General features: G+C 44.6%; 1 protein-coding gene across 3 annotated transcripts in view; it reads right to left on the reverse strand.

Annotated features, from left to right (window-relative positions):
• Positions 1-6,313: 6,313 nt before the first annotated feature.
• LOC106552301 (E3 ubiquitin/ISG15 ligase TRIM25) overlaps positions 6,314-26,862 on the reverse strand; it is a 44,364-nt gene continuing 23,815 nt past the window's right edge. For all 3 annotated transcript variants that reach the window (XM_087709977.1, XM_014070540.2, XM_087709976.1), the window contains 2 exons: positions 16,996-17,058; positions 6,314-6,930 (listed from right to left, as the gene is read on the reverse strand). In XM_087709977.1, coding sequence (XP_087566103.1) covers positions 6,392-6,930; positions 16,996-17,058 — 602 coding nt within the window. In that variant the 3' untranslated portion in view covers positions 6,314-6,391. The remainder of the gene's footprint in view (positions 6,931-16,995; positions 17,059-26,862) is intronic.

Here is a 26,862-nt window from a genome sequence, read left to right on the forward strand (position 1 = left end):
CTTTTCAAAGCATCAAATATTAAATCTTGCTAAATACAAAGTGATTGTTCCTTGATAAATATTCAGTTTTGGAAGAGTAACCAATATAAGTCCTTTCTTTCCAACACCTCTCTCTAAGAGGGAGGGAAATTATACATTTGGCTTCCTTTGCTATTCAATCCTTAGGTTTCCTGGCACAGGATTAAGACTGGAAATTGGATTCTTAGGACACATTTGGATGTCCTGAAGATTTATGTCTTTCTTGAGGTCATGTGAGGCAAGAAGCTAGAAATCAGTTGATCTGTGCGAGTTTACTGTAATTTCTGCAATGTATGCAGATATCTAATATCCCAAAAAAACAAACTCCAGAGATAACTGGTTGCTATACTGATCTTTTCAGCCTTGGTTTAATACTCCTTTTATCTCTAGCTAGTTTAAATAATTGTTATTTATTCCACTGACTGATCAGCCAGTGGGTTATCTGGTTAGCGAGAAAAAGAGGATAATCCAATCCATGGCTCAATGGGTATCTATATATTGCTAATAAGGTCTGCATCGACATGTAAATTATGGATTATCCATTGAACTGTGAATGATACTTTCTGTCTTTCCCTCCCTCAAAAATCTATAAACGTATAGGTAGTCCTCAACTTAGAACAGTTTGTTTAGTGACCATTCAAAGTTACAATGGCTAGCTGTATTCTGTCCCTGAACTATATATCTGGACTACAGCCTAACTTTTATTGCTGGTTTTGAAGTACAATGCTTTGGAATTAATTCTTCAGCTAGGAATAATTATCTGAATGATCAAAGATAGAAAAACCAAGTACTTATCTTTATACAGGCATGCACTAACTGCACATATTTGGCAACCAAGAAATCCAGATCAACAAATGCTATTAGGCAATTTAGGGGAAAGGGCAGTGCTGATCCAAGCAGTAATTTCACAGGATTCAGACTTCAGCCATAGGAGATTGAAAACTGAAGACAAATAGAGTTGTCCAAATCTTTACTGAAATTTTATACTTCAAATTCCACCAAAGGAAGCATTCTTTTGAAGGATCCAAAATAATGGTCTTGTTATAGGAAGACAAGAGTCTGGTTAAATAATAAGTTTCACTTTGTAAGAGTGTGGGAATTCAACTACTGTATACATCTGCTAACTGAGGGAGGTGATCGGCTCCTCTTCTCATGGTGGAATGAAACAATAACTAAATTACCTGATGCTTAAACAAAACCTTTCTGGTGTTCTAATGGCAGAAACCAGTAAATAGATTTGAGGTTTAAGATTCCTTCCCTTTTTTGTTTTGATTGATTCTATGCCATTTTAGTGACCACTTACTGTATATACTCGAGTATAAGCCTAGTTTTTCAGCCCACTTTTTGGGCTGAAAAAAGCCGCCTCGGCTTATACTCGAGTCAGTGAAAAATTTGCCCGAAATGGAGGAGAAAAAGGGGCGGGGCCATGCAGCTGGGTGACACTCGTGAATGGCCCAGCGCCCCTGTGAGTTTCCCCTCCCTCTGTGTCAGTTTGCCGCGCAGCGCGCACCGCACCATCCCCCCTCCTCACGTTCTAATGTAATGCAGGGCTGTCTTACGATTCCCCTTCCTCCCCCTCCTGCCGCTCTGCAACGATGTCCCACCTCCTCCTTGTTATGGCAAGCAGCCACATAGCGATGTCCCACCTCCTCTGGTACAGTGATCCAATGATAGGAATCACTGTGCCGTGTGTCATAGGAGGCGGGACATCGCTCCCGCGGCTGCATGGGACATCATCATCACAGCGGGACATCAGCATCATGAGGTGAGTGAAGTATTTCATTGAATACACCGCTAGTTTACTGTTTTTCTTTGAAATAAATATTCAAAAACATTATTGGTATCTATTTTTATTTTTGAAATTTACCGGTAGCTGCTGCATTTCCCACCCTAGGCTTATACTCGAGTCAATAACTTTTCCAGTTTTTTGTGGTAAAATTAGGTGCCTCGGCTTATATTCGGGTCGGCCTATACTCGAGTATATACGGTAGATAAATCTACTACAGGTCCTTTTTCATCACACTTTTTAAAAGGCTGGTTTTGCTTTTCCAGGCAAGGAGACTCAGAAAGTTTCTTTGTTTTTCCTGTTTGCAGCCAAGAACAGTAATTAGATATGCAACTGATAATGCCCCTGGGCGCATTTGGACTAAATTAACTAAAAATCCTGTATCTCAGTTGTTTTTTTCAGACATCAAGAATGTATCAAGCTCTCATGCCATTTCCTAATTTGCTGTTCTGGCCCTTAATCTCATCTAAGGGATGTCACTACAGAGTGGTAGAATTCAGAAGTACAGGTAGTCCTTGGGTTACAGTAATTCCCTCAGCAACCCTGTTAAATGTTACAACAGCACTGAATGAGAAGGATTTATGATGGACCCAAAGTTCCTGCCATTGTCATGTCATGTGATTGCAATTTCCAACATTTCCCACAAGCTTCCCACAAGAAAGTCCACTTGCGGCATCACGGCATCGTCACATGATGTATCATATAGCAATAGCAATAGCAGTTAGACTTATATACTGCTTCATAGGGCTTTCAGCCCTCTCTAAGCGGTTTACAGAGACAGCATATTGCCCCCACAGTCTGGGTCCTCATTTCACCCACCCCGGAAGGATGGAAGGCTGAGTCAACCTTGAGCCAGTGAGATTTGAACCACTGAATTGCAGATAACAGTCAGCTGAAGTTGCCTGCAGTACTGCACCCTAACCACTGTGCCACTTCGGCTCTTTCTCATGAATTTTTCCCTTTGCTAAACCGGGAATGGGTGTAGCCAGTGCATGATGCATCCAGCCTGCGGGCCGCGAGTTTGACAGCTCTGGTCAACAGGGAAGCCAGTAGGAAGTTGGAAGCTGTATTCATGTGAAGTCCTCACTTAATGGCCTGCGGCATTATCATGGTTTAATGACAATAATAGGAACTGCTGGAATCATCACCATGAATAGATGCAGTCACTTGTCACAGTTTATGACTACATCACTTAGCAACTAAGTTCAAGGTCCCATTTTGTCGTCTTTTGCCAAAAGCACCAAAAACTGGTTCAATGACAATGGAATTACTGTGCTTGACTGGCTTCTCCATTCTTCCTCCATACTCTGGGTCCTTGATTTCCAAATGAGATGCAAAAGTTGCTCTCATCAGAAAAGAGGACTATGGACCACTGAGCAAAAGGACTTTGGACTACTGTGCTTCATTAAGACCAGGGTCAATGCAGCTGTCTACCAGGAGATTTTGGAGCACTTCATGCTTCCTTCTGTAGACAAGATTTATAGGGATGCTGACTTCATTTTCCAGCTGCCCACACTGCCAAAAGCACCAAAACCTGGTTCAATGACTGTGGGATTACTGTGCTTGATTTTCAGAGGTCCGATATTGTTCTATGTACAATCCTTGTTTTATTGATTGCATGTAATATTCTAATTTTCTGAGATGGTGGATTTGGGGTTTTCATGAGCTGTACGCCATAATCATCACAATTATGACAAATCACGACTTGAACTATCTTGCTTTGCATGTAATGAGTCTTATCTCATATATTAGTTTCATCTTTTAAGTTGCATTACTGAAATAAATGGACTTTTGCACGGTATTCTAATTTTTCGAGTTTTACCTGTAGACCATAGAGACCATAAACATTGTAAAGTCTTTTTTTAAAAAGTGTTCGTGTGTCTCAAGACGGATTTTACCAAATATGCTACTGGATCAAAAACAAACCATTTGTGTGAGTATTACAAGTAACTTGTGTTATGACAACAATTAGGATGGGATTGCTGTTGCTAAGTGATAACAGTCATATAAAGTATGAGGTCATCAATTAGCAATCTCAGGCAATCCGGTAGCCATGCTAACCTCAAAATTGGCAGATCTTTAAGTAGGAAGAGGGCTGGAGTCCCAGGGAAGGAGTATGGGGATGTTCCCTGCCCGGGGGGCGGGGGGGGAGGAGGAAAGGGAGGCTGCAGAAGAGCCAATGCAGACCCTGTACAATTTGCATTGGAGACTGGGGGAACTGGGAACACTGGTGCAGGCCACATGCAAGTTAGGGAGTTAGTGTTGCAGGAGGGAGTTTCTATGCGGTTACCAGGGTGATCAAACAAGACAAATTATGGACAAGTCATTGCCAGCAGAGAATCTTTAACAATAACAGAGTTTTAAATTTTAACTTGAAATAGCCCATCAAGAGAGTCTAATGATTGTAAAGGTCATCCAGTTACTCAGGGAAGCGCATTAATTACATAACCAAATCCTGTCTCTACAAATAATATATGACTAGCTGTTGTTCTGATAAGGATTTTCAGACTAGCTAGCCCAGTGATGGCTTGCCTTTTTGTTGTTGGGTGCCAAAAATACGAGGGAGAGTGCACAATAGCATGTGCGCATGTCGGCACCCATAATGCAAAGCATACCTCCACATGTGCATGCACAACCCTCCCACTCGCTCTCCCCCCTCACAGGCCCACTGGTCACTTCCATGTTGAGTATTTCCTTCTGGGAACTTCCAGTACGCTGTTTGGGCCTGTTTTTCACCCTCCCCAGGCTCCAGAGACCAAAAATCATCTGGTCAGCATGCGCATGCATGCTTGAGCTGACCGCTCACGTGTGGGAAGATATGGCTCACGCATGCCATAGGTTCGTCATCACAGAGCTAGCGATTCGCTTTAGGAGTTTGGTTCCTCATAAACTTGGGGAAGCCTCCAAAATCTGGTGGATTAAGACTAGGAAAACCTGAATTCTACTTTGGGTACAAAAGTCAGCTGGATGACTTTGGCTACAAGTAGTCCTCGACTTATGACCATTTAACAATGGTCTAAAGTTACTTGGCCTCAGAAAAAAATGACTTACAACCCATCCTTGAAGTTACCTCTGCGATCGCAATTTGGATGCTTGACAACTGACTCGCATTTACAAAAGTTGCAGTGACTGGTGCGACACGCGATCATAATTTTTGGTCTTCTCAGACAGCTTCCAACAAGTAAATCAATTGGGGAAGCTGGATTTTCTTAACCACCCCACAATTCACTCAACAACCATGTGGTCCATTTAATGACCATGCTGATTTGCTTAACAACTGTGATAAAAATGATGGTAAAATCAGGCCCAGGCATATCATAACTTGTTTAATGCTTCTCTTAGGGACTGAAATGCCAGTCCCAATTGCGATCATAAATTGAGGCCTACCCAACTCTATGGAAAAAGTAATGCTAAACTACTTCCAAAAATGCTACTTAAAAAACTCCCTGGATTTGTATATATAATCATCAGGAATCAAGTCTGACTTAAAGGTGAAAGGAAAGAAAAAGAGCTAAGATTTTACATGTTCTGTGCAGCTAACGCAATGTTCTACATGGAAGCCAACCTGTATAAACTGGTCAGATTAAAGTAATTTAATTTGAATTCCAAAGTTGGAAAAAAAATTAAGTGTGTGTGTGTATGTATCAGTGGTGGGTTCCGGCCGGTACGGCCCGGTACAGTCGTACCAATAGTAGCCAGTAATAGCGGCCACCATACCGGTACGGTGGCTCATTTGGCTCAGCCGCCCGCCAGCATTCCATACTTTTTTAAAAGCAAGCAGCCAATTGCATATGCGCATACAGCGTGCGGCGCCTACACAACCTCCAACAAGTAGCTGGGTGTCGCAGGGGTGGTGCAGTGCAAATGCATGCACAGCATGCATGCACGATCAGGACACCCGACCCCATGTGCAGCGTACCAGTAGCGACGGGGAGAGGAACCCACCACTTATATACTGATAGTATATCTATATATCTATATATCATCTATATATCTATATATCTATATATCTATATATCTATATATCTATATATCTATATATCTATATATCTATATATCTATATATCTATATATCTATATATCTATATATCTATATATCTATATATCTATATATCAATATATCAATATATCAATAGATAGATAGATATAGATTAGATATAGATATAGATATAGATAGATATAAACAGAAAATATTTAGAGTCTCCTATCTAATGGTTATGAGTATTTTTGCAACACAGGTATGGTGTAATATTTATAGATGTTAATGCAGGGCCGGAGAAAAGGCATCTGTTTGGTTGGATCTCCCCATTTGCAATCAAAGGCTCCTCTACCCTAAGATAAGTAGATCCAATCCATTCTATGGATTTGAGGGATCCTTTCCAGGGTTGTAACTCTAACTAGCTTAATTTCTTCATTCTTGAGAAAAGAATATAATTCTAAACACCTGCCCAGCCATTCCCAGAATGTTCTAGGGAAGAACACCAAAAAAAAGGAATCTTGCTGCAGCACTCATGGGATAAAGTTAATTTTATCAGCAACTGTGAAAGCTCTCTTGGCTTTTAAGATGGGATTCCCTCCCCTCCTCTTCTATTCAGGGTGTCGTTTCAAAGTAATAGAAGTCCCACTGCTTACCATGGCAGCTGGGTACAGTGGTTCAGTGAATGTGGTTAAGAAACGGTAAATGATGTTTATGGAACTGGTGATGCCGTAGAAGGTCAGGGAGCCTGCAGCATAGTCCAGGAAAACCCCAATGGTCTTGTAGTAGTCACCACGCAGCACAGTCTGGATATTATTATGCCAGACAGAGAAATTCACTGAGTCCCACTCCAAGCACCATGAATAATTATTCCTGCCAATCAGATACAACATGCACGATTTTTCGGTCTTATGCCGGTAGCTGTAGGCAACACCCAGGCACAGCCAGCCGTTTGAAATCTCAGCCTCCCAATAATGGCAGCCCTCACAAAGGCTGCGGGTACCGAGCAGCTGGGGCCAATGGTTAAATCCAGGGATGGGTTTTGAATAGGTTTCCAACAAAATCCCCATGTTCAGCACGGAGTGAGTCTCTTTAAAGAGGAAGAGCTCTTCGTTGGCAGTGGTGGCATCAAAATTCAGGACACAATAGTCTGTTGCATGGTAAGGAAAAAAGAAAAGAGGGCAACATTAAATTTTGTCAGTCTAGATCAATCCACAATAAGGATGAGAATGCCAGGAAGATTTGAGTAGACTAGGAGACAGGATTATTTTTATTCCAACACAGGGAACCTTCATTTTTTCTTGAATACTACCCTCAGATACTGATGAATCTGGGAAATAAGACATAGATGCAGTCTTCAGTCATACTGTATTCCATATTTTTGCCAGCTGTGATCAGCCAGTGCAATGTAGCAGCTAGAATGCTACACACAGAAAAAACAAACAAAGATCAAGCCTCTACTTGACCAGTGCCTCACTAAGAAATGAAAACTTGTGTCGAGTAGAAAGATAGGAATAATAATTATGATCAGCCTAAATCAAACTACTGCAGGATGAAGGACTCTTCATTGAAAATCATGGACTGTTATCTAGCACATTCGTCCAGTGCTGTTTGATAGAGAGATGTTTTTCATCTTCCCAGACTAGGCTGACAAGAGTGCCTGGCAAAGTTACCCAACCAGTTTTGTGCCCAAGTAAGGACTAGAACAGAGATCTCCAAAATGGTCAATGGTGACCCCTAAATGAGATTGTGCAAGGGTTTATTATTATTATTTTATTGTATTATTTTTTAGTTATTTGTAGTACTGTTAGCTAATTTATTTATTATTTGCACATATTAAAATATGTGAGTTGATGAACAATCGGAAATTTCATGAATGGGTCAATGAGCTGAAAAGTTTGGAGAGCCTTCTTGCGCAAGGATGGTATACACTTACCTTTCCTACCAGTTCAGAAATGGAACCGTGTGTGCACGCTCGCATGTGCCACCTCCGTGCATGCGCACAGACTTTCGTGCATGCGCTTTTGGCAGAAAAAGAGTCTAAATGTGATACCATAGAGCCAAGGCAGGTGGGCAGGGCCACCCGTGGAAATCACGGGTGATCAGTGATTTCCACTATGGGTTTGGGCGAACCAGTCCGAACGGTAGAATATCTCTGCTCTTGCGTATATATAAATCTGTGTATGTGTGGAGGGAAATAGATAGGGAGTATTAGAAATAAATATTTTTTAAAAAATTAGATCCTGGTGTGGTTGACATGTCATACTAGGCGATTGTGTGGTTAAATGTGATCCCACTCATTGTGACTGTTAAATGGAAACTGTACCATAATAACTCATTGAGGGAGTTGTGTTAAGAAATGTAGTCTTAATATTAGTCATCATGATTATTCGCAAAGGGTAGCTAGAAATCAATATACACACATCACCTAAGGCTTGTGAAGGACCGTATGTAAGGGGATGAGAAAATGTATTCTGACATGCCATTTATGTCCTTCAATTCCTTGATTTGCCTTTTGTTTAGTTTGCTTGAATGCTGATAAGATGCGTAGAAGTGGAAAGAACAAAGCTTGTGAAAAGCTTCCCTTCAACTATAAACAAACTTTTAAAATCTGTAGTATGTAAGTACACACAAAACAAAATATAAATGGTTTAAAAAAACTAATACAAAACAAGATAGAATATAAAATTGAATATAAACAGAAGCAAAAACGTCCAAAATGTTCTAGAGTACTGCAGTACAAATGCATTTACACTTACTAAGCCTCCATTTTTAAGCAAATTGAACCTTGACCATACAGAATTATATTGCCCAGGCTTTCCTGATAAAAGACCATTTCAGAGGCTTAGAGTTCAGGAAGTGTAAAGGTATTAAATAGGTTTTTATGCCACTTCCTAAGCACAACAGTCCTCAGGAAGGAAAGAGAAAACAAAAGATAATTTATGTTGACAGTATGGCTCTTGGTATCCTCATATAGGTTAGGACGTCTGTGAACTATCATACCAACTGGTTCAGGGGGCGCCAAGATGAGAAAGGATTCCCTTCACATTTGAAACTCTTACCCATTTCAGTAGAGCTTCTGAGAAGACATTGAGTTCAGAAATTGTCCTAGCAATTGGAGGAACGAAAAGGGCTCAGCTAGTAGGGGATAGGGAGAGGGAGCTCAAGATGTCCTATTTAAGGACATAGCTTCTCCTGAGGGCTCATTGTCCAGGACTACAGAAGAACAACCTCTTTTAACAGTCAATAAATCAGAGGTGACTTTCACTCCACATAAAGGCAGGCAGCTTAAACCAAGTTTAAGCGAGTTGTCCATAAAAATATTTTGGACTGCAACAGACTGTGTGCACAATACACAAACATACACAAACAACAAAAAAGTTCTTGCTGTGAAAAATAGACATCTGAAAAAAAGTCTTTTTCCCTATTGTTTCTATGTTGGGAATAGAACATTGTTCTATTCCCAACATAGAAATCTACCTTGTTTTTCTTCAGAATTATTATTGTTATTGTTATACTTTCACCCATCTATATATGCAGCTGGGCAGGAAGTCCACAACTTACGACCACAATTTAGTCCAAAATGTCTGTTGCTGAGACACTTGTTAAGTAGGTTTTGCCCCATTTTATGATCTTTCTTGCCACATTAGTTAAGTTAATCACTGCAGTTGTTAGGTTAGTAACACAGTTGTTATTTGATTCTGGCTTGAGGGATCCTTGGTGCTCTCTGAGCTTGCTTGTTTTTTGCAGATGTTTCATTACCCTAACTAGGTAACATCATCAGTGCTAGTAAGGAGTGCTGTTTGCTGTCAGTTTATATTCTGGTGGCTTGTCTGTCTGTGTGACTGGGGGCGGCCTTAGAGATTCTTTAGTTGAGCTATTTACTGATGACTCTTTGGCAGTTTCTTGACTGGGGTACTCCTTACTTGATTGTTGGTCTGAAGCTAACTTTGGAGTTAACTTGACCTCTGAGTGCTGATTACTGGTGGAGAGATGCTGGAGTCCTTATCTCTTTTGGACTGCTTGACTGTCTGTTTTGCATAGTCTATAGATGCTGTGAATGTCTAAGTGTTTATTGAGTGCCAAATTCTAGAAATACCTTGGCATTTTTGGACTTGGCTTGGTCTACAATTGTCTCATTTTCCCAATTGAAGTTATGTTTAACAACGGACTATATGTTGTGAAATTAAAGATTTTTTTATCATGTCTTCTGATTGCCAGTTGGTATTCATGAATGCATTCAGTCAGTCTTCTGCCTGTGGTTGTTACAGTTCTTACATTGTATGTTGTAGATGACTTTTATTTTTTCTTCTGGGGTTGCTGGGTCTCTTGGTTTGCTTAGGATGTTTTGAAGGGTTTTAGCTGGCCTGTGTGCCACGCTGATTCTCCTGTGTGCTGCTTGGAGAGTCCAAGCATGGGTTAAACTTAGTCTATTCACCCAAGGACTGAGTTGAAATTCTTAGCCACGCCTCCTCTCTTCATTGAGGTCCAGTTCAAAAATTCAGTCCAGCCCAGTTCGGACATGTTTTGGGGAGCTCCTCAGTCCTTGTGCGAATAGACTGGGACTCGTCTTAGTTAGCATAGGATTTCTTATTTTTGTCTTTCTTCAAGAATTGTGCTAGGAAATACCTTCGAGCCATTTAAAATAGCTGGTGAAGCTTTTGGGTTTCCAGGCTCCTCATCGCTGCGGAGCCTGCGATCGTCAGGGTATTTGTCTAGCGGTGGCTGGCGAACGCGGGGGAAGGTAGGAGGCTTCCTCTCCCCCCAGCTGTCTTCTCGTCCATCAGCGGCTGCCGGAGTCCTCAGCGGAGGCTCCGGCTTATGCCTGACAGCTCCCTGAAGTTCTAAGAAGCGGGGTGGCCATTTTGAAAGCATTTTTCACATGCTTTTCACATCTGGTCGTTTGCCATGCTTTTCCTCCCAGCCCGCAGATTGCCACAAGGGAGTCCTTGGCCTTCGTTCGGGGCTCCGGCAAGGCCTCCTCCCTCAGAATCACTTCATTGCTGCCTAGGAGAGTTTTGGCCGCCTTGGTCATACTCCTGTCCCATGGACATATCTGTGCAGTGCACAGCAGCTTTCAGCTCACGCCGGTGCCAGCCTACTGCCTGAAGAGCCTCCCTGAAGAATCGTGAGGAACAGACTTTGAATTTATTGAAGAACACCATGGCTGACAGTGGCAAGAGGGTGCCTGAGGATCATCCTGTCTCCTCGCTGAAACGCAGTAGGCCAGACCCTCCTGAGGTGGAACAGGGCAACAAGGGCACCAGGGGAAAGGGAATCCCTAATCCCAGAGGCAGCAAGGCCCTATCTAGAGCTGAGGCCTGTAGACAGAAGGCCCTAGAGAAGACCTTTGAAAGGGCACGAAGGCTATCCCTAACCTCTGGACAACCTTCATGTGATCCAAGCCCCTTATCTCAAGGGCAGGATCCTCCCCCCCCCCACAACCCCCTCCACCAAGGGCCATATCTCCCTCATTGGAAGATGAGGAATCCCAGGCTCCCTCACCTGCAGCCTCTCTGGGTTATCCAGATTCTTCCTCAATGATTGAGGAATCTCTTCCCTTTGAGTCTGCCATGGTGGAGGAAGACCCTGATCCCTTAGGGGGTTCAGACAGGGGGAGGGCAAATAGACCTGCTGAAGACCAGGGACCCAATCTGTCTGTTGAAATACAGAGGGTTATTGAACAAGCCATAAAGAGGGGCATTGCTTCTGAAATGAATAGGAAAAAGCAGGCTTCCAGTAGCTCCTCTGCCAAATCTGGTCACAAGCCTAGCCAGAGTGGGCAAATTCAGGCACCTCCTTCCCCAGGCACCTCCATTGCCATGGAGGAGTCTGTGTTAGAGGAGGAGAACATTGGAGAACAGGAGCTCTCAGAAGATGAGAATCCTATCCCTGATAAACCTGCCTTCTCTGGATTATTCAGGCCTTCCCTTTTTAAAGCTATATTGCACAAGACGAAGGCCTTCACCCAGGAAGGCACCCCCATTCAGGGAGCTCCAACCACCTCTAGGGCTCAGGACCCTAAAAAGGGGCTATTCAAGGAAGACGCTCCTGGGCAGGACCTGGTTCCTGTGACTGAGTTGTTTGTAAACATGATCTAGCACCAGTGGGTGCAGCCTGGGTCACTGACCAACCCCAGTGGGGCTGACAAACATAATTTGGATGATATTTTGAAGCTTCCGCAGGTGGAGGCTCCAGTGATATCTCTCACTTCCAATGCTGTTCTACCGGCTGACCTCCTTGTGGGGCTCAAGGCCAAAAATAAAAAGGCTGAGAAAGCATGCCACAAGACCCACCAGGCAGCTGCTTGCTCTATTAGGGCATCTACAGTGGCTTCATTCTTTACTAGAGCTTCATTGCTTTGGCTAAGGCAGTTGAGAGCGAATCCCCCCTCAGAGGTTTCCAGATGGATGCATGAGCTTAACAAAATTATAGCAGCTGTGGAGTATTCAGCTGATGCTTCACTCAATGCTGCCAAATTCGCCTCCCGGACTCTAGCTTCAAATGTGACCTCACGACGTCTGTTGTGGCTTTGTCACTGGCAGGTGGATGTGAAGTCGAAATGGAAGCTTGCTTCTGCCCCCTTTAAGGGAGGACAATTGTTTGGTGACACATTGGACAAATTCCTAATTGAGACCAAAGATAAACAGAAAGTGCTTCTGTCTACTGCCCGGAAGGCTGACAGGAAAAACAATTCATTTTTCCGAAAGCAGTCCTTTCGGGGGAATGACAACTCGGGTGTGGGCCCCTCCTATCAGAGACCCTACCCCCAGGACAATGAGCATAGCCAGGACAGGTCATTGTTCAAAGATAAAGGTCGTCAGCAACAGACTTTCAGGCACCCCTTTCGTGGCGGTTCAAACAACCGCTCCTACCGTAGATCCAAGTGACCACCACCGGGATCCTCCCATAGGCGGTCGTCTTCAACTTTACGCCGCCCAATGGGAGTTGATCACTACGGACGCTTGGGTCCTCAACACGATCCTTGGAATTCCTCTCCCTTCCCCCCATAACTTCATCCACTGTCCAGTTCCCCCTTCCCTCCCCAAAAGACAACGCATGCAGGCAGACATCTTGCATCTCCTTCAGATAAATGCCATAGAACCAGTTCCCGTAGAGCAGGAAAAAAAGGGGGGGTCTACTCCATACTTTTTCTCCTCCCCAAAAGCTCCAGGGGGTGGGGGTGGAGGGCCATTCTGGATCTCAAAAACCTAAATCGGCATCTGGCCTACAAGCGTTTCAAGATGCAATCCTTACAGACCATCCTGGGTTGCCTCAGGCGAGGGGACAGGTTGAACTCTATCGACCTGAAGGAGGCCTACCTGCACATTCCAATACGCAAATCCCAAAGGAAGTTCCTCAGGTTCCACTACGACGGCAAACACTACCAATACAGAGTTCTGCCATTCGGACTTTCATCAGCACCAAGGACTTTCACGAAGATATTGGTGGTGGTAGAGGCCCATCTTCACTCATGCCCAATACGTCTACTCTGTTACCTGGACGGCATCTTGATCCAATCAGCGTCCACCAACCAAGCAATCAAAGACGTGCAGGTCACCATCTCCACCTTGCAGAAACACGAGTTCTCGGTCAACCGAGAAAAACGTTAGCTGACTCCTGCACTTTGCATCTTACATCTAGGAGCACTTATAGACTCCGACCGTTGTCAGGTGTTCCTGTCACCGGATCGCAGATGCAACATCATCAGCCGTGCACAGGAGGCAAGAGTAAACCAGTTCGCCTTCATTGTGTCCCTATCATAACTTCTTGGACTCATGATTTCGTGCATAAACATCGTTCCCTGGGCACGGCTTCACGTGAGAGAGCTGCAATGGTTCCTCCTGCCCATCCAGTGAGCAAAAGCCAGCAACTCTCCCAGATGGGTCAGACCCTGATGACGGAGGCGGAGGCCTTAGATGGTGGGCGGAGCGTCATCTGATATCCCTGTGGGCAGATCACATCTTGGGAGTGGACAATGTGACAGAGGACTGGCTAGGTTGGACGATCATCGACAATGCAGAGTGGTGTCTTCACCCGGAGACCTTCCATCAACTGACCATCAGGTTCGGTCAGCCGGTGGTCAATCTGTTCGCTAGTCCAGTCAACTCACAACTCCCGAGGTTTTTGTCGAGATATGCCACCTTGCAAGCAGAGGGGACAGACGCTCTGAGATGCCACTGGCCCAGGGGTCTTTTGTACGCTTTCCCACCGCTGCTCCTCATCCCACAGCTGGTTCGGAAAATCTTGTCGGAGGAAGCGGAGGTTCTCCTGGTAGCACCTCACTGGTCCAGGAGATCGTGGTACGCAGACCTTGTCAGTCTCTCCATTCGCAGACCATGAAAGATACCTCAGGAGCTACTCTCCCTCAGCCAGGGGGCCATAGTGCATCCGGATCCCAGCTGGCTCCAGCTGGCTGTCTGGCACTTGAGGGAGACCTCCTGAGGAAAGACAATTTATCTGACAAAGTCATTCGCATCCCGACATCCGTCTATGACTCGGATTTATGACACTACTTGGGTGGCTTTCGCCTCTTGGTGTAGGACTCTAGACATAGTGCCCACTTTGGCATCCATACCGCAGCTGCTGGACTTCTCGCAGGCGGAGTTGGACAAAGGCTTGTCACCCAACATCCTCTGATAACAAGTAGCAGTTCTTTCTATCATTCTTGTCAGACATTCAGCTGTTTCTTCAGGGCAGCACCCTCAGGTCAGGAGTTTTCTCAAGGGGGCCTCCAATCTGTGCCCTCCTAAGGTACACAGGTTCCCCACTTGGGACCTTCCACTTGTTCTGAGGGCCGTGACCAAGACACTATTTGAACCTATAAGTTCCATCGGTCTTCATCTCCTAACTCTGAAGACAGCCTTTCTCATAGCAATTACATCAGCAAGGAGGATGTCAGAGTTAGCTGCTCTTTCCAACTGTGAGGACTTATGTGTTTTTCATGCTGACCAGGTCACTCTCTGGCTAGATCCAGCTTTTATGCCAAAGATTAACTCTCTGTTCCACAGATCGCAGGAAGTGGTACTTCCCAACTTCTGCCCTCACCCTCAGCATCCCAAGGACCGAACTTTGCACAAGCTCGACATTCGGAGAACGGTTCACTGCTACATCAAGAGAACGAAGGAATTCCGTCACTCCGAATCCCTTCTTAGCTCCTTTCAATCAGGTTCCATGGGACGCAAAATCTCACCGTCCTCCATTGGTCGGTGGTTGAGGGCTTGTTCAAACTGGCCTACCAGCACCAGGGCAAGATGGTACCACCTACACTCACTGCTCATTCCACACGGAGTGCGGCCACCACGGCCGCATGGGCGACACAAGCTCCTGTGGAAGAAATCTGCCGAGCGGCTACCTGGTCGTCTCCGACTCTGTTTATTAAGCATTACCGTATTGACTCCTACACTGCAGCAGAGGCGTCCTTTGGGAGGAGAGTGTTGCAAAGGGTAATTGCGACTCTGCGCACCCTGGATGATCATGTTGTCTCCCCTGGGACTTCATAGCTTGTGTATGTCCCATGCTTGGACTCTCCAAGCAGCACACAGGAGAATGACCATTGGCTTACTTGAACGGTCGTTCTCTGGGTGCTGCGGGAGAGTCCAATTTCGCCCTGGGGTTTGCTTCGTTCCTCATTTATCAGGCGTCTCAGGCTGCTCGGAGTGTGTGGGCTATGGAGACGTCCAAAGGACACTTCAAGATCACAGTCCATCATAGTCTATGCCTTCGTTTTTGAACTGAACCTCAATGAGGAGAGGAGGCGTGGCTAAGAATTTCAACTCAGTCCTTGGGCGAATAGACTGAATTTAATCCATGCTTGGACTCTCCCACAGCGCCCAGAGAACAATCGTTCAGGTAAGCCAACGGTCATTCCATGTGGTTGTAGTAGTCTGTTGGTGGTTTCTGAGATATTCTTGATGTATGGCAGTGTAATTCTTTTTAGGGTTTGTGTTGGTTGTGCTAGATTGGGTTGAGTGGTCAGGGACTTTTTGATAGTTGTGTGGGTGTCCATTTTGTTGGAATGTGTTATATAGATGCTCCATTTCCTTTTTCTGCTGTTCTGAGTTGCTGCCCTGTGTTTGGGCTCATTTAGATAAGGTCCTTAGAGAGCTTCTGTTGTGGGAGGTTGGGTTGTTGCTTTGGTAACGGAGCCCCTGGTTAGTATGAGTGGCTTTCCATTTCACACTTATGACCACTGCAGCATTTCCTCAATCACATGATTTATATTCAGATGCTTGACAATGGATTCACATTTATGACAGTTGCAGTGTCACAGGGTTATGTGATCCCCACTTGCGACCTTTAGACAAGCAAAGTCAATGGGGAAACCAGATTCACTTAACAACTGTGTTACTATTTTAACAACTGCAGTGACTCACTTAACAAATGTGGCAAGAAAAGTGGTAAAGTAAGGCAAAACTCAACAATTTTTTCATTTAGCAACATAATTTTTGGTCTTAATTGTGGATGTAAGTAAAGGAGTACCTGTACCAACCTGTACCCACTTGTCAGATACAGGTATATACAGGTATCTGACAAGTACAGGAGTACCTGAGTTTTTTTCAAGAAAAATCAGGAAAGTCCAGTTACCTTTTTTTAAAGCACCTGTGGGACATTAGTCACACTGACGTTTCCCTTCCTTTGTCTTAGAAGCAGAACAAATCAGTATTAAGCATGAGTGTCTTTCCTAATAATATTATTTTAATTTTCTAGTATGATCAAACTAAAACTGATTGATTTCCCTAATTTTCTATGTTCTTTACCTTTTGCACAACAACCCTGAAATTAGATTCTATGAAGAAACCCATTTTTTACCCTTTCAGAAGATTCCTTCAATCTTACATTCAGAAGTCTGGAAGCACCTTTTCAGACAAACAAAAATTATTAAAAGGCGTAAGATAGTTTACAAAAGCTTACATTTTTAAAATAAAATTTATAAGTCTGAATTTTGGTTTCCATAGACCAGAGGTCTTCAAACTTGGCAACTTTAAGACTTGCAGACTGCAACTTCCAGAATTCTGAGAGTTGAAGTCCACAAGTCTTAAAGTTGCCAAGTTTGGGGACCCCTGCCATAGGCTAACATGGCTCTCCTTGTACAATGTTCATCTGCTTAGGCATTCTGGTCATCTGAAGAGATACTATTGTAAGCAGGTTACTTGCCAAGATCTCACAGTCAGCCACATTCCAGAGGGGAAACAAATCAACTAAAAGCACCTACACTTTAAGAGAGTCTTCCGGTCTGCAGGTGTGGGTAACAGTTCATATGGCACCATTGTGATTCCTGAAAGGTTAAAGATATTGAGATATTTATTTAGTACCTGTTTTTAAAATGTATTGATTTATTCATTCAATGTATGCATCAATAATTGACCCATGATTCAGGGTGATATATGCAACTAAAAACAACAAATAACGAGCCAGAATCAGCTCAGGCAACTAAAACCATTGAGAGAGGCTTATAAAGCCAGGTGTAGCTTTCAGAGAAAAAATAGGGATGGGGCCATATTGGGAAGAATGCTATTCCATAGAGCAGGTGTGGCATCTGTAAGGTGACCAGACGTCCCGCATTTGGTGAGACAGGCACGCTTTTTCATAATTTTTCCCGCGCCCCGGGCTGTTCTCAAAAGATCCCGCTTTTTAATTTTGGCGCCTTCTTCGATCGCTCATTCCCCCGCCCATCTGCTGCCACTCGCATGGGCGGGGTAGCGTAGCGAGTGAGCAGGCGGATGGCGGTGGGATCGCCGCCCAGGAGCCGCCAGAAGCCTTCCTGCCCAACACCTACTCTCCCCGGACTTGTTTTGATGAGCACGGGGCGACTGACAGTAGTTTGCGCTGGCCACACCCGCTCAAACTATCGTCAGTCGCCCTGTGTTATAATCTGACCACTTTAAAGAAAGTCCTTCTTCGCATGCTTTTCCCTCCCAACTGCACCCCTCTCGCGTTCTTCGGCCCGCTGGACCAATGGGGACCCGGGGTAGGCGGAGCCCGGCGAGCCTCCCGGGCCGAGAAATTGGAAGGAGCAAAGTTGCGAACGCTTCGAGGAGTGAGTAAAGCGCCGCGCTTGGAGGAAGTAGCGGCACATGATTGGAGTGGGAAGAGGGACTGAGTTGGGGCATTAAGGGTGTTAATCTCAAATCTTTCAGAGAGTCCATTGCATTGCAGAAGGTGGGATTTAATTTTTAGCGTTTAAGAGCGGCACTCTAAAAACAGGAATCAAAAACAAGCTCAAAATAGGAAAGTGAAAGGTGTCGATTTACGAAGTTTCCCAATGGGATCGACAATTAAACGTGCCAGCAAAAGCCAAGGCAACCGGGACGTCGCCACACTGGGAGTCGTAGGCGTAGGGGTTACCCAACACCTTACCCTATTCCAGAGCAAGCAAACATACGTTTTTTGGCGTTACCCTCTGCTATGTAGGAAAACACTCTTGAAAGTATTTAGTTGTTTGCTGCCTGTTGCGAAAGGTTTCCCGAGGCCCAAGTTAACTTTGGTGCTCTGGCTTTGGGGAATGGTTTTTTTGCAATGGAAAGTCGTGTCCGGGATTCCACCAGTTTGTCCTGCAAGTATTAGGCGCCGGGCTATCCCTCCTTGAGCTCGGCGGAGCTTGCTGTCAGGTTGGATCAGTGTGATCAGCTCCGGAGAAAATCTTGTAAACGCGGGATATGTAAGAGCGAAATTGAGGCTGCACAGAAATAGGCTGCCGGTGCTGTCCGCGAACAAGCGGCTGAAAAGCGATTTAAAGCAACCTGTAACTTCGAGGCGCTTTGCTGAGAACTGTTGCATGACTTGAGAGAGGGAAAAAAACTTTTTCTGGCTAAAAGCCGGATGGGGATCCTCGGGGAATTTCTTAAAGCTTTGCACGATGCGGTATGCTCTTCGGGGAAAGAGGCAGAGACTCCTGTGGGGATATTATTCCTATGAAATTATTATAAACCTTAGAACTTTTCCTTAAAAGACCAGGGAATTTCAAAATCTGATTTAGGAACTTTGCTTTTAGGAACTGTAGAATTTCCTTTTACAATGATTTAGCTCAGTTAAATATTGTCAAGTAAATTAAAAGCAAGTAACAGTTACCAAAACAAGGGATATTCATAGGCATCATCAACTTAATAATTCATCGCTATTAACCCTGTTTTCCATGCATCCTGCAGATATAAATAATGCATTTACCATGTTTATGTGACCTAGTTAAACAGGACCCACTGATCGCACTTAGTTCTTTTTTGTTTTTTTACTATTTGCTGACCTCTGTCTCCCGCCCCCAGTATATCTAATCCATTAGATTAGTACAACAAAACACAAATGCCAGTTTTGGAAAATGCATCCCCATCAGTATGTGAAGGAAAGGAATGTGGATCACTCTTGTGAGATTATGCCTGGGGCAGCAGGGATGTACAACACGTTAAAACACAACAGGTTGTTTCTTCCTTTCTATAAAGCATTCCCAGTCAATCAGTCCATCATTAAGTAATATAGAAAACCTACCAATTGACTGGTGTTTCCAATTGGTGACATGCCGTTTGAAAATGCTTGATGTTAGCAGAATTGTCCTGTTGTGACACGTTTCCCAAAAGGCTTACATTTTCTCTTCCAGATAAATCATTGTTGTCATTGATATTTAATGACCAAGTTCATACCAGTTAACTGTAAATCAAACTTGATAAAAGACAATGACTGCCCTCACATCTCATGCTATTCCCCAGCAAACGAGGTGCTTCATTAGAGTTTAACCTGATAGCTTGATTGGGATACCATGTTAAGACATTGACTTTGTTTCCCACAAAGCTCTGAGCCCCTTTTCCTCTTACAAGAACATGCTGGCCAACAGCTAGATAATATAGTGTCTAATATGAGTGAATCTGAGTAATTGTTGACATCTCTATCAGCAGCAATTATGTTGTGACCCACATATCAGATGTACTGTATGTGAATGAAAGAGACTGAATGAGGCACTGAGGACATATACTGCTGATACAGTGTTTGAGTTACAGACATCCAGCTCATTAAAGTTGCATTATGTCACAAAAATAAAGAACCGATGGTTCTGTAGAGGCTGGGGAGCAGTGATACACATATCATAATTTTGCAGTGAAATTCGGCATGAGTTACATACTTACAACAGAGTTAAAACATGATGATGTTCGTCCATCATTTTCAAAGAGGACCTTGACATCTAATGGGTTGTGGGCTGTCCACGGTGTGTCCTCAGGTGGCTGGTGAGGCCTATACGGGCTTGGAATGTTCTGCCACATGTCGCAGACATGTGTGTATTTTGAGTATTTGAGTATTTGAGTATTTATTAATACTTATAGGCCGCCCTTTTCCCTGAGGGGACTCAGGGCGGCTTACATAAAATGAAGGGAGGGGGCATACAGACAATAAACACAAACAATACATAGAAGTAAAATAGTAAGCAACATTCATTCATCATTCGGGTGGGGGCAATTATCTTTGTCCCCAGGCCTGACGGGCTAGCCAGGTCTTAAGGGCTGTGCGGAAGGTCTGGACGGTGGTGAGGGTACGAATCTCCACGGGGAGATCGTTCCAAAGGGTCGGAGCTACTACTGAAAAGGCTCTCCTCCATGTAGTTGCCAGTCGGCACTGACTGGCAGATGGAACTCGGAGGAGGCCTAATCTATGTGATCTAATTGGTCGCAGGGAGGTAATTGGCAGGAGGCGGTCTCTCAAGTACGCAGACCCAGTGTGGGCACCACTGTTGCAGCATTTGCAGCTTGAAGATGTGTGGACTTCACTTCCCTGAATTCCCCAATCAGCTATGCTGGGGAATTCTGGGAGTTGAAGTCCACACATCTTCAAGCTGCCAAGGTTGAGAAACATTGCTATACGTCATACTTATAGGAAATGCCCATCTAGTAACATGGAGAACTATCATTTCCCTACTTTTATTATATAAGTTCTCATCATAAATGTTTGTCACTTATTCCTTAGCAAATGAGCTGCTTTATTAGAGTTTAGAGATACAAGAGTTGGAAATAGAAATCTGTCTGCCTATCTTCCTATATGTCTGTCTATCATCTATCTATCATCTATCTTATCATCTATCACTGCTGTATGAAAAGCTTAATGCATGTGTAGATTTGGATTCTAAAGTAGAATAATTTGATAAGGCAGGTACATGTATAGCAGAAAATCTAACTTTCTTTCAGCTCATATATTCCTTCACTTCTCTGAGAGAAATGCTGTTTAGGAGAGAAAAAGCAAAGCAAAAGAAACCTGGTAGTGACCAGAAAGTTTGAGCTACGATGAATTACTCACGTGCGTTTTTATTTTACAAAACATGGCTGCAGTGAGTGAACTGAAAAAATAAATCTTTAAAATGCTAAAAAGAACCAGAACATACCATTTAAAGTTACTTTAAAAAAACTGCTGAGGTCAAAAAAGCCCCAAAGATAGATAATAGGGATAATATATGGATAGACTAAGGTGACCAGACATCCCTAGCGAGGCCGCAGGCTGGCAGTAACCGCCGCGGCCTAGCCCCCCCCCCCCCCCCCCCCCGGTCAATGGTGTCTCTCTTTGCCAATCTGAAAATCTGGTCACCTTAGGCATCTGAAAAGGCACATCTCCTGGGTCCCATCAGTTGACAAACTGCTTGAATGACTGGGCTCAAGCGTCATTTCTGTTTGATACGAAAGAACAAGAAAGCCTTCAACCATTTTATGCCCTCGAATGCTCTTGAACCATTTTCACTATTAACCTAGAGCCTTCACTACAGCAGATGATAGTACTTAGCTAACTTTGGCTGCTTCTGGAACCTATGTAGGGTTAATTCTGTGAGACTAGGCATACCTAAAGGTGAAGCAAGCACGTAAGCAGGGTGGACAAAAGTCAGGAAAAGATCCCTTAGGGCAGGGCTGTCAAACTTGCAGCCCATGGCTGGATGCGTCACGCGCTGGCCATACCCACGCCCGGTTTAGCAAAGGGCGGAAAAATCACAATACATCACTTGAGGACGCGGATTTGACACCCTTGCCCTAGGGGAAATAGTTAAAAAAGAATTAGGTCATTAAGATAGAAAGGAAAAAAAAGTCATCTGAACCAGATAAAAGAATTTGGACCTCAGCACACGAAAAAACCCTTCTGTGAGTCCCATCAACAGTTACCAGATTTGTGAACTAACAAAGCAAGGACACTGGGGGATAATAGGGGATCTGAAGCCCACCCACCCTTTAAATCATTTTTGGATCCAGATTTGGTGGCTTCTATTCTTTGGCTAGTGCTTGCCTGTCTAGTTGAACAGGATGTGTGTGTTTGTGTGTGGCAAGAAAGAGCAAATTAATATTTTGTATCCAGCAGTGGTGGTTGCAGATGGTACACCCTAGTACGGGAGTACCAGAGCCTGCTCGGAGCACCGGATACCATTCTGGTATGGTGCTCTGGAGGGCCCACCTGCCCACCTGAGCTCCTTACCAGTCTTTTAAGTCTTCGGGGCTTCCGTGCATGCGCACTGTGTGTACAGCGTCTGCACAATGCTACACTGAGCAGCTGGAGCGTCGCGGAGGGTCATGGAGGCACTAAGAGGCATGTGCGTGCTGCGTGTCCATGTGGACACCGCCAGGCCCATTCCAACCGGTATGGAACCCACCACTGGTATCCAGTAGGTTTTGCTTTGATGTTATTTTAAATCCACTGAGTCTCCATATATGTTAAAAAAAATCATTGGTCAATTAAAACTAATTTGAGTGTGGCTCTTTTCCAGGGGTGTGAATGTGTGAATGAGTGACCATAAGCTGAATATGAGCATTTGTGTAACAATCCTTGGATAGGAAGCAACTATCTGTTGCTAGATTGGTAGTTATCAGGAAGAAGGGGACAAGAAACCCTCATAGATGGTAACCATTGTTCCAATCTTTCAGTCCAACAGATGATAGCCTTTAATCAAACTTGGCTATCTTTGAAAGATAAGCATGGTTGGATCTGGTTAGATACTATGGGAAGGGCCCCCTCCCCAGAATAAAACATTCTACAGGATATTAATAGAGACAGAATAAAATATTTCCCTTAAAAGGCGAAGAGAAAAATCTCCTTAAAGCAGTCCCAGTCTTTTGCTGTAGGAAAAGAGCCTCAAGTAAAATCCTGAAGAGGCTAGGCCAGCGATAGCAAACCTTTTTTGGCACGTGTGCCATAAGTGGGGGGAGCGCAGGGGGGTCATGCACAGGCGGGCTGCACTCATAATGCAATGCACGACCCCTCCCGGTGCGCATGCGCACATGACAGACACGACCCCCCCATTTTGCATATTTTTTCGCCCTCCCCAGGCTCCAGAGGCTTTATAGGAGCCTGGGGAGGGCGGAAACAGCCTCCCCTACCTCCCCAGAGGCCCTCCACAGGCTTCAGGAGCTTCCCTGAATCCTCCGGAGGGCAAAAAACGACCCTACAAGCAAACCGGAACTCACTTCTGGTTTGCTGGTAGGGCTGATTTTAGCCCTCCAGAGCGTTCAGGAGCCCTCAGGAGGCTTCCCTGAAGGCTCCGGAGGACAAAAAACGGCTCGTAGGGCTATTTTTAGTCCTCTGGAGCCTTCAGAGAAGCCTCCTGAAGACCCCTGAATGCTCTGGAGGGCTTAAACTGGCCCTACAAGCAAACTGGAAGTCCGTTCCTGAACTTCCGGTTTGCCCGTAGGACCAGTTTTTTGTGCTCCTGAGGCTCCTGAAGCCTCCGGAGGGCTTCGGGGGGGGGGGGGGCAGGGGAGGCTGTTTTCGCCATCCCCAGGCTCCTATAATGCCTCTGGCGCCTAAGGAGGGCAAAAAATAGCTTTAAAAAGGGTCAAACTCAGCTTACCAGTGTGCACATGTGCACTGGCCAGCTGACAGGGCAAATGTCTCAAGTGGCCTGACAAATTGCTCCGCATGCCACCTGTGGCACATAGGTTTGCCATCCCAGCTATAGGAAAACAGCCTCAAGCAAAAGCCCGAAGAGGCTAGGGTTCATGAATGGATATTTTGTATCCATTCATAAAACAAGGGCACTCTATTAATACCCAAAGGGCAGCCAGTAGCTCGGAATAAGCAGCACAATAGGCAAGGAGTCTAAAGTGACAAGATTAGCTCAGCCAAACAAAACACCTAGGATTTTTAAAAAGGGGAGGTTTTGCCTGTAGAGTCAGTCAAGGGCCGATGACCCCATAGGAATCTGACAACAGCCATTAAAATATTAAAGGACATATTTGTCACGTTACGACCGGCCAATGTCACTCAAGCCGAATGTGGGTTTTTATTGGTTCGCACGCGGAGGCGTTCCGGTGGGAGAATGGCAGCATTCTAATTGGTTAATGGTTCGACAGCTACCATATAAATAGCTGTCAAACCAAGGGGTTCTGTTCTGTTCTGTTAATGCTCTCAGTTAATAAAGACAGTTGAATGCAGAATCGCCTCAGTCGTTTATCATTACCACAGAGAATATAATAATATTCTTGCAGAGGAACCGGCATCTCAATGATAAAGACTCCAAAATTGTATAAAACCCCACCTACTCTCACTCTAGAAACATGCTGCTGTCATTGTTGTTTGTGACTACCAAATAAACAGAGACCTCTTTTCCAAATCTGCAGCCTGCCTCCAATTCATTTCTCCTGTGTCTCTCCCCCAGCTTGGAATAAGAACCGAACTAGATTTAACTTCCAACACTACTTTGATGAGAGTCATGGTGTAGTGGTTAAGGCATCAGGTTAGAAACTGGGAGTCTGCAAATTCTAGTTCCACCTTAGGCACAAAGCCAACTGGGTGACCTTGGACCAGTTACTTTGTTTCAGAACTAGGAAGGGAACAGTAGCAAACAACTTCTGAAAAACCTTGCAAGAAAACTGTAGGGATTTGTTTAGGCTGTCCAAGATACAACTGAACGGAAAAAAAACGGGAAACCAGCAGGGATTAAAGGTAAAGGTTCCCCTCGTACATATGTGTTAGTCATTCCTGACTCTAGGGGGCAGTGCTCATCTCCGTTTGAAAGCCGAAGAGCCAATGCTGCCCAAAGACGTCTCCATTATCATGTGGCCGGCATGACCAAAGGCGCACAGAACGCCTTTTTCTACTTGCATTTTTTACGTGCTTTCAAACTGCTAGGTTGGCAGAAGCTGAGACAAGTAACGGGAGCTCACTACATTATGCGGCGCTAGGGATTTGAACCGCTGAACTGCCAACCTTTCTGATTGACAAGCTGAGCATCTTAGCCATTGAGCTGCTGTGTCCTACAGCAGGGAATACCAAGGCTATAATTTAGACTGCGGTGTAAAAAACAAACCAGAAAGTGACAGTGATTAATCATATACAGTATGTTGTTGTCTCCTTAATTTCTATATCCATATGATCATTAGCAGCTAAGCTCAGCTCAAAAGCCGTAACGTTTTTAAAAAGCCTTCCTTCATCCTTATGACATGTTGAGAATAAACTAGCTGCCCCAACTTCAATTTTACACTCTTGTTCTCTGAACACTGGCTATTTTTCATGTCCATTTTTTAATGATACAATTGTACCCTGCTGTTTTCAGTACCACCAACTCCCTCCCCCCCTCCAAATCCACAACAGTGAAACAGAGAGGAGAATGAAGGCAATAAGGCCCAGGAGGCCTGACAGAGTAAAAGCTGGGATCCACCAAGGGTTGCTACGGTGGGTGGAAAGGCTATCTTCCGAGAGTGGGTGGCATACAGGTTAATTAAATAAATAAATAATAAATAAATATCTGAACAGATGGTGTTCATTAAAGTGCTAAATTCCCAGGAGACAGTCCTGAGAAGTAGCCTACTTAGGGAGAGAAACATAATCACGTCTCATTAGTTGGAAATTAAGATAAAGGGCTTTTTCTGCACTGCAGGCTTAAGCTTTTTCTCCCATGTGTAAACTGGCTGCAAGTGAAGCTGTTTTAAGAAATCCCTCCTGCATATCCATCCCATTCTGCATTTTCTGCATGGTGATGGCCTGGCTTAACCATCCCATGGCCCTCAACAATAGATTCCTGGCATCTTTACTTCTCCTGCCTGGGACAGGAAAACATGTTCCTGTCTGTGGATGGGTCTCTGAGAACATGTGGTCTCCATTAATCTTTTGTATGAATCTCCTTTCATGGACTTCTCGTTCTTGACTCCTTCCCATCTGTTGTCTTGACCGAATGTTCAGTTTTTTACAGTTTCACTGGCAAACTTCTTGGTTTTTATTTTAAAGGAAAGGCTTTCCTTCATGAAGGGGGTACAGTACTTGTTTCCAGTGGATATTCTCCTTTCTCTGAAGTCAGTCATTGCTAGTATGGTGGGGCGACTGAGCTCTAGATCCTTGCTCTGTGGAATTCCTCAAAGCTGTCTCCCCTCCCGTTCACCCACGTAACACCTATCCTCCGCGAGCTGCACTGGCTGCCTGTTGATCTCCGGGTACGCTTCAAGGTGCTAGTCGTCACCTACAAAGCCCTTCATGGTATTGGATCTGGGTACTTGAGAGACCGCCTACTGCCAATTACCTCCACTAGACCAATTAGATCCCACAGACTAGGCCTCCTCCGAATTCCATCAGCCGGCCAGTGTCGACTGGCGACTACCCGGAGGAGGGCCTTCTCTGGAATGAACTCCCCGTGGAGATTCGTACCCTCACCACCCTCCAGGCCTTCCGCATAGCCCTTAAAACCTGGCTGTTCCGACAGGCCTGGGGCTAAAGACTCGCTGCCCCACTTCGAATGGTATGATTGTTGTGCTTTTAACTATGTATGGTTTTTATGTTTTTGTAACTCTGTTTGTTTTTCCCCTCCCTTTTTGAGTTGTGAGCCGCCCTGAGTCCCTTTCAGGGAAAAGGGCGGCATACAAATAAATTAAAATGAAATGAAATGAAATGAAATAATATCTACATGAGGCTCAGTGGTGGGATTCAAAATTTTTACTACTGGCTATGTGGGCGTGGCTTTATGGGCGTGGCATGGCTTGGTGGGCATGACAGGGGAAGGATACTTTAAAATCTCCATTCCTTCCCCACTCCAGGGGAAGGACACTGCAAAATCCCCTTTTCCTCCAGATCAGCTGGGACTCGGGAGGCAGAGAATAGATGAGGGCAGGGCCAGTGAGAGGTGGTATTTACTGGTTCTCCGAAC

This window comes from Thamnophis sirtalis, unplaced genomic scaffold (genome assembly GCF_051295495.1).
Source record: "Thamnophis sirtalis isolate CommonGarterSnake01/CBP01778 unplaced genomic scaffold, rThaSir2_p1.2 scaffold_3, whole genome shotgun sequence".
Classification (NCBI taxonomy): domain Eukaryota; kingdom Metazoa; phylum Chordata; class Lepidosauria; order Squamata; family Natricidae; genus Thamnophis; species Thamnophis sirtalis.